The 14,023-nt window shown below is 45.2% G+C and overlaps 1 protein-coding gene across 2 annotated transcripts in view; it reads left to right on the top strand.

Moving 5' to 3' along the window:
* The window catches only part of EFCAB5 (EF-hand calcium binding domain 5), a 207,129-nt gene that overhangs the window by 157,620 nt on the left and 35,486 nt on the right, over positions 1–14,023 (top strand). For both annotated transcript variants that reach the window (XM_069226262.1, XM_069226263.1), the window contains exons 15-18: positions 1,893–2,121; positions 3,099–3,251; positions 11,482–11,588; positions 12,905–13,158. In XM_069226262.1, the coding sequence (XP_069082363.1) occupies positions 1,893–2,121; positions 3,099–3,251; positions 11,482–11,588; positions 12,905–13,158 (743 nt within the window). The remainder of the gene's footprint in view (positions 1–1,892; positions 2,122–3,098; positions 3,252–11,481; positions 11,589–12,904; positions 13,159–14,023) is intronic.

Genomic DNA, 14,023 nt, shown 5'->3' with positions numbered 1-14,023 from the left:
TCAGCATTTAAAATAAATGTATATAATTAAATTACAATACTATTTAACATAACGATATTTTGCTAACTTTTTTTCAAATGTAATAAACCTTTTTAATTTCCGCCATACTTTACCATACAGAGATTTCATTAAGGTCCAAAAAATGGTAAAAAATTGTTCATGTTAAATATTATTGTAAATTAACTTAATGGTCCCTACCTCCATTATTGTCTGTGGGAGGATGTTGTGGTACCAGTGGTTGGTTATGTATGTTGCTGGACTTACTTCCTCTCTGAGCTGGAGTAAGTTGATACCGTTTTGGGTCCCCTTTTTGGCTGTAGTAACTTCAGAAATGTTGTTTGTGAATAGCAATGGGCTTACTTGTTTGTGGCTGAGTGCACGTCCTTTCCTATGCCCCATCCTCTGTAGTTGTAGGTATTGCCCATTTCCAAACTACTTGCCTCTGCACCTCCCACATGTACTACTAAAACATACACCTGTAGGTGAGGAGACTCCATAGGCGAGGCAGAGATCTCCAAACAGAAAAAAATAAGAGCGGCAGAGACATGAATTCCACACTTAAGTTTGTATATAGTATTTTGTAGTATATTTGTGGTACTTCAAAATGTGCTACAAAATGTAGTTTGTGAATAGGCCCTGCTGTTTTGTGTGGAGTTTATGCCGTTCTGCTTCAGCAATCCCAGCTTTGCGTCAATAGACACAGGCTTCAAAATCTGAAAGAGGACACTGTGACCTGCAATAGTGGACACCGCATTTCACCTATCAAAAGGCACAAAGTACCACTGCAAATGGTCATGTCTTGATGGTCTTCCAGGGGACCGCTGAAGCTCCTGCTGGAGGCGCATTGCTGGTTCTTTCTCAGTCAATGAAGTTGGGAAATCAAATGGACATACGAGTACACACAATAAAAAGCCTGTCTGTGGGTCACTCTATAAACGTGCCACAAGCAACCACGAAAGACCGTTTCTGTTCTGGACATCATTAAGTACTACCTTAGGCTTGTTCTTGTACTGTTGGGAAATGTAGTATCTGGCTACATAGCTTTTAGCATCATGGGGTTAGCAAAATAAGCATACATTATCAGAATAAATTTATATTATTCCTCTACTCCATACCTGCTCTTGGGTTACAGTCCCCATGGACTCCTCAATATCAAGCTGTTGACAGTGCTGCCATCTTCAGGCGGCAAGCCTATAACTAAGGAAGAATCAGTCATGTTGCTGGTAGCTTCCTACTGTTGGTGGTATCATCACTGCTTTGTAAGATGCCATCTCGTACTGTTTACTTCATGTCTCTCTGACTCCATCTTGCAGTCCCTTTCCCCACCTTGACCCTTATGCTCTCACATTTGTGTCTGGCTAGCCACAATTGTGGTTTGCTACCCATAATGCACTACCACTCCAATAACAGTTGTGGTACAAGCTTTTGGGAATGCTATTTTTATTCACTGAACTCCTCACTAATTGTTTCTTCCCTGATTCATCTAACCTCTCCCCCGCTCAGCACTTTGCATGAGCCTGTGGACTGCAAAAAGTACTTTAGTAGCAATCAACATAACATCACGTTAGCATGACATAGCATATCTGATATCTTACCAGTGATAGACAGAACTGTGTGTTACCCTTTCTGTGCTGGCACTGTGGGAGGTAGCCTGCTTTGTGCTGGTGAGTGAAATTTTTGCTGGTGAGGTGAGATTGGGATAGTGGAGAGTACTGGGAGAGGGAGGAGGCTTAGGGTGGACAAAACGAATACTGTTTCCAGGACTGACTGAGGTATGGGGAAAATTAAGACTAAGCAGATTACTACTTGTCAGTGGACGCCTACATGATTTCATGGCTTTGAGATAATCTCTCACCCTGTTCTCTTACCATGTCTGGGCTTATTTATTCCAGCTTCAACGCAGTGGATGATGGAAAGCCAGTGCACGTTCCCCGGGTCCAGTACCATGGAAATATCCATTTCTGGAAGTACGACCGTCCGCTTGATGAGAGAACAGGGTCTTTCCTTGTGCTACCGCTGAAGGACTCACGCATGCGCATCTTTGGAACACTTGGCATTGACACCATCCGCGATCCACGGGAGCGTAATATCTTCCTAACGCATGAGATCAGCTTTTACCAGGTGTCAAAGGATCACTCATATGGGGCTTGACTGTTATACTGCACTGTGATTAGCTTATGGGAGTGACAGTGGGTGTCCATATACTATGTGCGCAACTTACTCCTATGAACACCACACCTGCACCCTAACACCCAGTGTTTTCTTTGCACTTGCTCAGTGGAGAATCGACTAGGCCATTGTAGCTGCTTGGATGTCAATGACCTTCTCTGAGTTGAGCGTATTGGCCAAGGGCACTTCACTCACTGACTGGAAAGGGACAGGCAATGACCTGTCACTCCCATGTGTAGCTGAGTGCCCTTACTCAGTTGACATTGTTGGCTGTCATCCTCACTCATTGAACGACATAGGTTGGTGGCCCCCTCAATCAGTGAGAGATGATGGTTAGTCATGGGTCCAACAATCAGTGCTCTAGGTGGTTAGCTTATTGTTCCTCTATCAATGAGCGTAGGCAATTAGCTGAGTGCCCTTCATTGAAAGATAGTCAGATGTCCTTCCCTATAGTATGGCGATAATAGGCCAAGTGTCTCCAGTCAATGAGTGTAGCTCATTGACTAGGTATTTCTGACTCAATGAGTGTAGTAAATTGACTAATTTTCCCATATCCATTGAGGTAGATATTTAGCAGATATGCCTCATGAAGTCAGTTTTGATTGTTGGCAGAGTGTCCCTATCTCTATGAGTGGGGATGTTTGGCTACATGTCACTCAGGCAGTGCACTGGAATTACTGACTGGTTACTTAGTCTCTCACTGAAAAAATGGAGGGGATTTCGCTCGGTACTTCACACTTAATCAGTGAAGATGGTTTGCTAAGCTTCCATCACGCATTCAGGGGAGGGTGGCTGGGTAAATGTCATTAAATTAATGATTTTAAATGGTTTACTGGTTGTGGTAGCGTGAATGGCACTCAGTTTTAGCATGGTTATCCATGCTCACTGGAATTATGTTATTTTATATACTGGATGGTCTCTCTTTATAGGGAGTCTCCAACACATTCAGTGAAGCCTATCACTATGTGCAGACCAGGAGGAACATCTTACTATTGGTGAGCAGTGCCCTTGCTTGGATCCACAACCGAGCACCCGACATCCAGAGTGTCACCACCTACCTCATGGAGCCCGGCACAGATAAGGTATGAGAGGGTCTGGATGAAGAATAGTCCAACTTCCAGGTGCTAGGGCCCATGATGCATGGGGGAAAGCTGCATATTCCCTTAATTTAAACTCTTTATTCTTTCTCTTTTTGTGATAAACAAACAAAGCAGTCATTGAGGATCGCCATTTTGACAGTGTGGAGCATTGGGTGCATCTGGATAGGGAAGAAATAAGAAAGAAATTAGGGCAAACTCATCAAATGCCGCAGGTACATAAGCATTAGCTGTTAAAGGCTCTATCAGCCTGATCCGCATAGTAAGAATGAGAAGGGATATTCCACCCCGCCTCGCAGGCACAGCAATGTCAGATCAGCCTCTCCGCTGTCACTAGACCATACTCGTCTCTCATACTTCCCAGTGATTAGGCTTCCCAAGCTCACTGAGAGGAACCTCCACGCAGTCAGGCCTACTAATACTCAGGAGTGAGGGAAGGAGGATGTAAAACACCTTAATAGGACCAAAAAACTGAAAGTAAAGAAAAATAAAAAATAAAAGTAATCTAATTGTCTTAGAAGTTTCGTCAGCCAGGCAGCTTTGGTGACACAGTGCCCTATCTAAAGGAACTGCTGATCACTCCAACTGTTTTAGTTACAGTGTTGGGGAGTGGAAAAAGGTCACTTATAAGCTCTGGGTGTAGGAGGGGGCAAGAGGGGAAGTGGAACATCGATAAGGTCATGAGAGGTTTAAGAAGGGTTGTGGGAGGGGGGTTCACAAAGTGCTGTCCAGCCTCAGCAGCCCGCCAGTCCCTTCACTCACTCTCCCCTTCATCCGCTTCCATGCCCCCAACACCTCTGTCCACAACCCTGCAATCGTCCGTCTCCATATCCCTCAGGCATCTTTTTGTATCAATGCCCTCTCTTCAGCTTTTGCCCATTAGTGACATCCGTCAACCATGTCTCCCCTACTGGACCCACCTAAGACTTCCAAGTCATTGCTATTCTCCTCCTGGCCGACACCAGGGCCAAATCTAAGAATCTATACCCCGACTTCGTTTGTTGGGTCTATGGAACAATCCCAGGAGAGAAAACTCTGCAGAGCATAAGAGGGAGCGGTTCAATGAGGGTTAAGGCCCATATTTATACTTTTTTAGCGCTGCATTTGCATCATTTTTTTAAGCAAAAGCGGTGCAAACTTACAAAATACAATTATATTTTGTACGTTTGCGCCGCTTTTGTGTCAAAAAATGGCAAAAATGCGGCACTAAAAAAGTATGAATATGGGCCTAAGTGCATAGACTACCCTGTCCTAATAAGGCTGTAGGTGGGGGCTACTCCACGTCATATGACAGAAGTCTGCATCTACAAATGCACATCTAGGGCAACCTCTCTGTTCACCTCCATAAATGATCTGGAGCCTGGCGTGTTAAGTAGGTTAGGTGGACGTGGCTGAATTGGGTATAGTTCATTCTCATATTTCTGGAGACCTTCTTAGGGTATGCAAAAATGTCACGCTACTCACAGTCTGTAAGTTCCTGCCCCAGGGTCTCCCCATACCGGTGATGAAGCGTCAGCAAGGGTTTCCGAATTTCAGACAGAGAGCTGTAGAACCACTAAACCAAGTGTCTCGCGTTACCCATAGACAGCCTCTGCTGTAAACCCGCGAGTGTCTGCAGCATGCCATGTCCCCTAGCCCACAGATCCCGAAGTGTCTGCACTGGAGCCTCATCTATTGAAAACTGTCCTGGAGGTCATTCGTATTGAGTTACCAAGTCCTCCAGGGGGAGGAAAACTCCCAGCTGGTAACAGTTGCCACTTGTTAGACCAGTGTCCGTCTAACAACTGCCCCTCTGAGAAGCAAGTGAGGGGGTCGCCATGGGGAAGACCCACCAAAAGCAGAGCAGGGGCATAAAGCAGAGTCGCTGCCGTCCTCAGGGTGCAGCGTCTCCAACATTTCAAGGCCACTTTCAGTAACACACCTGGGTCATGGACAGAGTAATTTGGCCAATAGAGCACCCTGATTAAGGGCTATGCCTATCCTGATAGGTGTCTACCAGCCACTGGGCACCCAATTGAAGTTGGGCGGCTAGGAAGTACAGTTCAAACTCTGGGCGCCTATGCCTTCTTTGCCAGACGCTGTAAAACGTCCAGCGACACTCTGTAATGACTCTAATCCCATATTAATTCCCTGAGCACGGTATCCAGCTGCCTAAACCAAAAGGTAGGCATCCCCACCGTAAGGTTAGTAAAGAAATACAGTAGTTTTGGGAGCATGACCTTTTTGGACACGAAGATCCTGGCCATGATTTGCAGTTTCAGTCATCTCCAAAAGGGGATACACGTTCAAAGCGATCGAAGCCTTCCCCAGATTACCCTTCCGTAAATCATCTAGTGAACAAAATACTTGAATACCCAACTATTTAAATGTTGTGGGGACCAGGACAGACCTCAGGGGATGTACAGTGGTCCTTGGACATCTGGAACAACTGGGAACAGGCAGGTTTGGGATTCATTACATTTGAGCCCAGAGAAAGCCTCAAATTCCCCCTACAGCCAAAGTGCCTTCGCGGAGCCTGCCGGGTCATCGGCCAAGTGCAGTAAAAGATCATCAGCATATAAGGAAATAATGTGCTCCATGCCTTCTACTACTATCCGAGAGCCCGCTTCTTCTCTCCGGAATAACTCCACAGTGCAAAGAGGAGGGTTGAGAGTGGACATCCCTGTCTTGTGCCACTGTAAACTCCATATTGTGGGGAGGTGATTGTGCCCATTCTGACACACATGGCTGGTGCAGAATAAAGTAGCTTAATCCAGGCAATCCACCATTCCCCCAGTCCCATCCTTCGCATAACTTCCAACAAGAAATCCCATCTCACCGAGTCTAAGCCTTTTAAAGGTCCACCGACATCAACATATCCCCTAGTTGAGATTGGCTTCTGGGTGTTAAAGGATATGATACAGCTGTCTCAGATTGAGGAAGATGCAGCAGAGGGGATGAAACCATTTTGGTCTTCATGAATTAAGGGGAGCAGCCGAAGGATTTTGAAGTCCATGTTCAGCATTGATAAAGGATGGAACCGTGACCGGTGCACCCTGGGCATTAGTCTTGGGAAGTGGGGTCACAATTGCATTTCTGTTAGAGTCAGGTAGGGCTCCCCATTCCAGGTAGTCCGCATAGAGCTCCTCCAACTTTGGGGCTAGATACTCTGCAAAGCCTGAGTATAACTCAGCAGAGAGTCCATCCAGGTCCAGAGTTTTTCTGATGGCCATTTTTCGGATAGCTACTCAAATTTCTTGTGCTGTAACCGGGCTACCCAGATCTTCCTGAGCCCATCGGGGAAGCTCTTGTGATGGTAACCTCTGTAAAAAGGCAGCCTGTATCCCTGATGGAAGCTCTTCAGGATGCTCATATTGCATGTCATAGTATTCCCAAAAGGAGGTGTTAATGGCCCTGGGAGCAAACTGCAACAAACTGTCCCCGTCCTCAGTTGTGTGATAGGGGGCCCACAAGACTCCGGTTTAAGAAACCATGGCAAGAGCCTGCATGGTCAACCCTCCTCCTCATGTGCTCTTGCAACGTATTGTTTGCAATCATTGCATTGCATTCTTTCTAAGATGGTGTTGTGTTGTTCTCTGATCTCCCTGAGTCTGGTCCACGCTAATTAGTCTATCCCCAGAGTATTATCCAGTTTGTGTAGATTGCCATCTAAGGTCTGATGTTCCCCATTTAGTTCCCTCCAGACTCCAATCAAGTAGCCTAGACAGTAACCCCGGACTCCTATTTTAAATGCCTCCCACTCATACAGACTGGAGACGCGGTGTCCTGGTTTATTTAGAAATACCCTGCTGAGGCATCACCCAGGGAGTCACAGAAACAAGTATCTTCAAGGGACACAGCAGCCAAAAGCCCAGCAGCAATGGACTGTGGTCTGAGAGGCCATGCCCCAGGTTCTTCTATTGGTGACATATTGACGGAGTCTGTTGGAGCACCCAAATTTGTCTAGTCAAACGTGGTGTTTGTGGATGTGGGAGTAATAAGAATAATCTCTAGTCGCATCATATTGGATCCTCCAAGGGTCTGACTGTTCCCATCAATCTAGCCAGTCTTTCAGGCCCTCTGCTGTCTTATGGTCTGGCGCACCAGGCACTGGGGGAGTGGAACAGTCGAGCAAGACGTCTGTCACACAATTAAAATCTCCAGCAAGTAATAGGTCATCTGTGACCAATGGTGCCAGCAAGGCTGAGAGAAAGCGGAAGAAGGCCACGTGATCTTGATTGCAAGCTTAAATACTTCAGACTGTGAGCTCTCTACCCAGCAGCCTACCTTTGAGTAATATGTAGTGCCCCTCCTTATCAGTGGTGGAGTGAGTAAGCTCGAAGGGGGTACCAGCTCTTATCCAGCTAAGCATCCCCCGTGCAAAGGCCGAGTAGGAGGTCGTGTACAGCTGCCCTTGCCACCTACACCACAGATGCTCAACCTCCCCCCTCTGGAAAGGTGAGTCACATGTAACATAGTCACCAGTACCACCTATGCCGCGGGTATCTATGTATATTGTGGAGTTTGGATGCCAAACCCATCTCCCGGATACTCCAAATCAGGAACTTAAGTGCATGGCGATAGTCCTGCATTGGTCAAATATTGGGTAGATCCCCCATGCATCCCCATACCTCTCCTAGTGGTTACCTCTCCAACCACAGATGACAGTGCAACTCTCGAGACAGACTATAATAACCCCAACTATAAACTCCCTTACCCAAGAGCAGTCCAGCAACGGCTAGCCACCCAAATCTGTAAAGTGAAAACATTGCCATGAGGAGGGCTCCTCCAGCTTCCTGGTGGGGGCCAATCTGTGAGAGGCACATTATACAGCTTAAGCCAGACTGTGTCCACGGCGCTATTCAATCAATAGCTACAAGGACATTTAGGAATGAGCCCACCTAGTATCTGCTGCTCTTACGTCCTAGAGACACATAATAAACATCAGGAGTACATGCTGATACAAACCCCCAGGCCTAACATCCAACCATCAACCCCCTCCACCCCCCAACAGCAGATATCCCCGTCCCCCTTCCAGTAGTTGTCCGTCTTGTGGGCAACTCAGCTCCCCAGATCAGGTCTTCCACAGATTTTGGAGTCACCAAGGGCAAGATGGTCCTATCTGCCAGCGAGTCACCAGATTCAGAGCCCGTTGATCTTCAGTCCGAGAGTGTTCCTGGCTCCGAGCCAGATCTCTGAGTCGCCGCAATCTCAATCACCACCTGGAGAGCAGCCTCTCACTCCTGTTCAGTTTGTGATGGAGAAGGCTTCTTCAGTATCTGGCCTTCCAGGGCTCTCCATACTCTTTTCTGGGCCCTGCATCATGGCACCCCATTCTTGGGTCCTGCCTCCAGAAAGACAGATCCCGCTTTGAAGGCCTCCAGCTATTTCACGGCCCTGCCCGGATCTCCATAGAAGTGAGTAGTGCCATCAACGATGACCCTGGGTCTGGCAAGAAACATCCAAGCCTTCTTCCCTGAGGGCTTTTTTTTTACTTCTAGAAAGGAAGCACACTTGGCCTGCACTACGGCTGTGAAGTCGGGAAACATCAAAACTTTACTATTACCTACTACAAACAGGCCCGAAGTCTGCGCTGCCTGAAATATAACATCGCTGTCTTTGTAATGTAGTAACCACGCCACTACCACATGGGGTGGGCGACCGGGTGCCAGCGGGTGGGCTGGTACCCTATGTGTGCTTTCCAGGGTGAAGAAAGGGTAAGATTATTTGGGGCCATTTCGGTTTGAAGCCATTGTTCCAGGTATGCCACCATATCCAAAGTTATAAGCACTCACCTATGCCTCATATCTATAAATTCAGCAACTAATGTAGCCCTTCACAGCAGACTATAATGCTATATTAAGGTTAGGGAGCTTGCGGGGGCAGAGAAGGAAGTCCCCCTACTCTATAAGAGTCTGGGTTCCACATGAGAAATGAGGAGGAAACCCCACCCTCTAATGGAGGTCACAATGCAGGATACAAAGTACCATCCCTGTACTGACTGAAGTCTCGTGCCTCATTGTGACTGGAATTCAGGCGCTCATAGAGACACAAAGACCTCCTGCTTTGCGAAGTCGAAATTTAAAATTAACCTGAATAGGTAAGATGGCAGTTTTCCCATCATCAGGTACAGTATTGCAGATTTCGCAAACCACAAAATTGCTGTGAACATATGAAATGTGGCTGGCTGTCGCACATTAAAAATGTAGTGCCTGTTGCCTTTACAAGATGAAGTCAGTATGAAAAGCGGTTCGCGGACCATGTGCTGCGGCAAAAAACTCACGAGGTTCATGTAGCAGGAAGGGAAGCACAGCCAACCCTGTGGTGAATCAGAGGAACCCCAAGGGGGTGTGAAAATGTGGTTTAAAATAAATAAAATACAAATTCAAAATGTGCAGTTCTGCATTCCACAGATTACTGACTTGTGCTTTTGTAGCCTGCCAGTGATCACAGTATTTGTTTTGTGAACCATTACTGGCTAAAATCATGTATTTAATTTTGTTGCATAACTACTTGGATCAGTAGCTGGTCAAACACAAAATAATGATATTGAATAGTAGTTAGCAAAAAGGATACTGAATCCTATCAGTAGTTGTCTGTGAAATGTTCTGCACCATTTACATCCTTTACTGATCACTTCCTCGGCGCAGTGCTAGCTAGGCGCATGGCTACAGGCTGTGTACAGTGGATACCTTGGCAGGGGCCAGAGTCTATCATGAAACACAAGACAAATTCACTGAAGAAACCTTTGGCAAGGTGAAGATATGATTCAATACTTAAAAGACAAAATAATGTGTGCAATATAAATAGTGTAAAACTCTTCCACTAAATGAAATTGTCTTGACATGAATAGCTACACATTCATAACCCCTAGGTGCAGCACCTGACCTCACAAATTATTATTGAGAGCGGTCAGCTCCTGCTCTAAGGGCAAGCGTGGTATTGCCGAAAGCCATGCCCAGTGGGCTCTTGGAGTGAGAACGCTGAGCGAAGGGCCTGACTTTAGGTCAGGTGCTCCACTCAAGTCTGCAGGGCATAAGCAAAAGTCATGCGATAATAATAATGATTACCTTTCTCCAGGATATTCAATTAGTAATCAGCATCAATAAAAATAGCTAAATTAATATTCTGTGGAGGATTAGCATATGGTCAGCCTCTGAAGGAAATCCAAGAACAGAACTAGGTATAAAGCAAATAGACAGACTGACATAGAGTCAGCTCAGTTAAAAGACCAAAGAAAGCATGGCTTTTCTCCAAAATACCCAATAACCAAAAAGAAGGGGTCCACCCAATTAACCACTCTATACCTGGGTAGAATTTGAAGTCAAAGCAAAAATGGTAAAAGGTGGGGACAAATCAGTTTCTTAATATCAAAAAATGAAACTATAAATCAGTCATTGAATCTGCAATTAAATTACATGTGATTAATTCATTACATTTCATTGAAAAATAAGAATAGCCTCTGAATTGTACAAAACAAACAATATACATACATCAGATTACAAACAAATGGAAACATGAATTCAATAAAACATGTAGTCCTTTTCCAAAATACAGCAGTCTTTATTACGTTTCAAAATACAGAAGCCACACATACTTCATGATTCGTTATGGCTCGCCGGTGTTGAACTAACAATGTTACTAACTCGTAGACCAATCATTATTCTAGTAAATAAGACACTTCCTGAGACACCTACTTCCTAATACATTCTTTAGGACAGGTTATGCATAACTAACTAAGGAAATGAATTAACATTGTAATGTGACACAGTAATGCCATAGTTTGTTCAACTAATGCATGACAAGTACGTAGCATCGGCAGGAAACTGTGACAAGTTACAGAATATGAGAACATCCAGCACATAGGTTCCCCTGGTGAACACAAATATTTCATTACAGACACCATAACTGAGGCTTCTTCTTCGATGACTTACTGAAGGTGAAAAATATGCATCACGCACAGAGATAAAAGGCTTGCTCGCATAAAATAAATGTGTACTATCATTCTGCAAAGTAACTGAACCCCTTCTACATTAGGCATTATTTTCTAATTAGTAATAACTCGTCTACACATTTGTGCTGCTGATTGTGTCACGTTTTCTGGACTCATGTTGTTTATGTGCTACATATTACGTTTTGGGCCAAAATTTACGTCTTAAGGGGATACTAGAAATGCACTATTTTGAAATTTGTCAGACTGAATTGATGCATAAAATTCTTTTGTGTTTACTTCCAGGTTCCTGACTATGTTCTACGCAAGGTGATGACAACAGACAATAATACTGGGGTCTCTGAGATCCACCCTTCCCCAGGGACTCTGCGCAGGAAAGAAAATATTTTCCGGTAAGAGGCTTTTTGCCCTATAACGCCTGTTGGGTGGGGAGGTGCAGCAAGGATGAAGCTAGGCCAAGCCAAGGATACTTTCTCTTGAGTGGAGTGGTGATACTTTACTCTAACCTTTTATCAAGATTTATAAGAGAACCTTCCACCCATCACAGTTCCATGTCATAGCTGGATACAGATATGAAAGGAAAGGTGAGCATAGGGGCTTACCTCACACACTTCAAACTGACATTTCCCTCATATAGCTTTCAGGTTTATTATACAGGTCATATTAGATCACGAGCCTCTACTAAATGCTCTGCAAACAGTCACAGAAACAAGCCAGGGCGGTATCATGCAGTATTGTTGACAATGTGATGTATAGAGATGTTTCCGAGATAAAAAGGATTCCTAATAACGTTCTGCAACCGATGGAGCAGTCTATTGCACATTTGGGGCAGGAGGGTGCAAAGATGAATATATGTTATCTCCGTGGGTAATAACATTTGCTCTGAAACAAGTGGAGGAGAAACTGCAGGGTCGACTGAAGGGGATAGCTGGAAAGAACATGTTCAGTTTGGTTGACCAAGTGGGAGACGAAGCTTGAAGGATGATCTAGTGAAGCAGGAAACGTTTTCTGAAGCCAGAACTAAAACTGGGAGCCGAGAAGGACATTGGCGAGTGGCTACAAGGCTATTTACAAAAAACTTAGCTGGCAGTCAGTTACAAATGTTTTAAATTGCCACGCCTAAAAACGTTCTCGGTTGTCTTCTGTGGGTTAAATACATACACACAATTAGAGAATCATACTTGGAAAGTGGTGGTTAAGAATGGGAGATACTGGTGCTTTACTGGTCAATTCAGGACGCAAGGTATTCCGGGATTCTCAGACCTGCCAACTTGAAACCCTAAAGTTCACAGTGTAAGGAGGTGGCCGGGTCTCAGAGGGCGGCGGGTCTTCATGGCGAGAACTACTAGATAAGCAGTTCTGTCACCGTCCACGGCCATCACTCTATTAAAAAATAAAAAAAGCTTACTGAGGTTGCCGCCGATCCCATGGGGTGTACACACGGGCGTCGACTGCTTACAACCTTCAAAGATGAGTCGGAAACCCACTCAGTGCAGAGGTTTCCAGCTCATCGTCCCTGCCATCTTGTGATATTGCCTCTTCACTAAGTGACTGTGTGAAAGGATTGGATATTGTGTGACAAAGGGTGGCACAGTGTGAGTTGGCAGATCTGGGTGGTATAAGCAAGCACAGTCCGCAGCAGTGAGCCACTGATCTGCCACCCGCCCCCTCTCCCCCCAGGTGTAACAGTTTGTGTCTCTTCACACAGAGACTACCTCTTCAAATGTGCGGACAGTTCAGAGGTCATCACCACAGACGCCTACGGTGAGAGGCACATTGCGGTTCCCATCCGGGAGCCCTCCGGCCGCGCGCTGGCGGTGATGGATGTCAGCACAGGCCAGTGCCGGGACCTGCCAGCCCACGAGTTCCAAGACCTGCAGAAGATGCTGCAGATGCTGCAGGCAGCCTGCAGCGAGATCCTGGAAGAAGCGGAAGGCGAGACGGAGCAGACCTTTGTCTTAGGTACTTCTACAAAACAAAACACACCTTTGTCTCATTGCTGTATAAGGGGTAATTTGAAAGAGAAGAAAGAGAAAGAATGTGCTCCTGGGAGCGGAGCTCCTTCGTGTTTTTTTGTTTTCCTTTTCATTCTGCAATGTTTAGGCTGTGTCAAAGAGTGATGAATGAAAATAAATTGGTCTGGCCATGACCAATATGCACAAGTAGGCATCGGACCAAATTGTCTGTGTTTCCGAGGACCAGAATCTGAGTTTGGTTCCTTTTGGTTAATCATTATATACTTAATAGGCGCGCACTACACGCGACCCAGTTAATTGCAATATTTGCTGTAGCTACAGTTATAACAATTATGAGTTTTGTGATAAATAAGAGCAGGTCAAACTTGCCGATACATATTGAGGGAAAATACCCAGTAGCTACTAGAACATGGGGATTTTGGTGCATTAAGCAACAAAATCTGCATGTTATTCCCAAATCACTCTTATTTGGGTTGCAAGTTTTACACCCTATAAATTTAAACGAGGTAGAGTCGAATTTTATCAAGTGCAATAAATAACACACCAATTAGCCGGCCTCTCGTAATGAGTGCCTTAGTATTTCTGCAGCTTTGCCATAATGGTGCTTCAGCCAGCTTGGGAAATGCACTTTTCTTTTATTAATGAACATTTTAATTACTTTTTATAACGTTTCTCTATTAAACTGCTAAATGTAAAGTGAAGCAGCAAACGTTTTCTGAGCCAGTTGACATTTGTACAGGAATATATTTTCTTTTGTCAGGTGTTTTGAGCAACTTGTCTGTAAACACCTCGACTAAAATGTGGATAATGGTCATCCGCCTTAACTGATCACACGTATAAGGAAGCAACGC

This window comes from Pleurodeles waltl, chromosome 3_1 (genome assembly GCF_031143425.1).
Source record: "Pleurodeles waltl isolate 20211129_DDA chromosome 3_1, aPleWal1.hap1.20221129, whole genome shotgun sequence".
In the NCBI taxonomy this organism is placed as follows: Eukaryota; Metazoa; Chordata; class Amphibia; order Caudata; family Salamandridae; genus Pleurodeles; species Pleurodeles waltl.
This window is presented reverse-complemented; position numbering and strand designations above follow the sequence as displayed.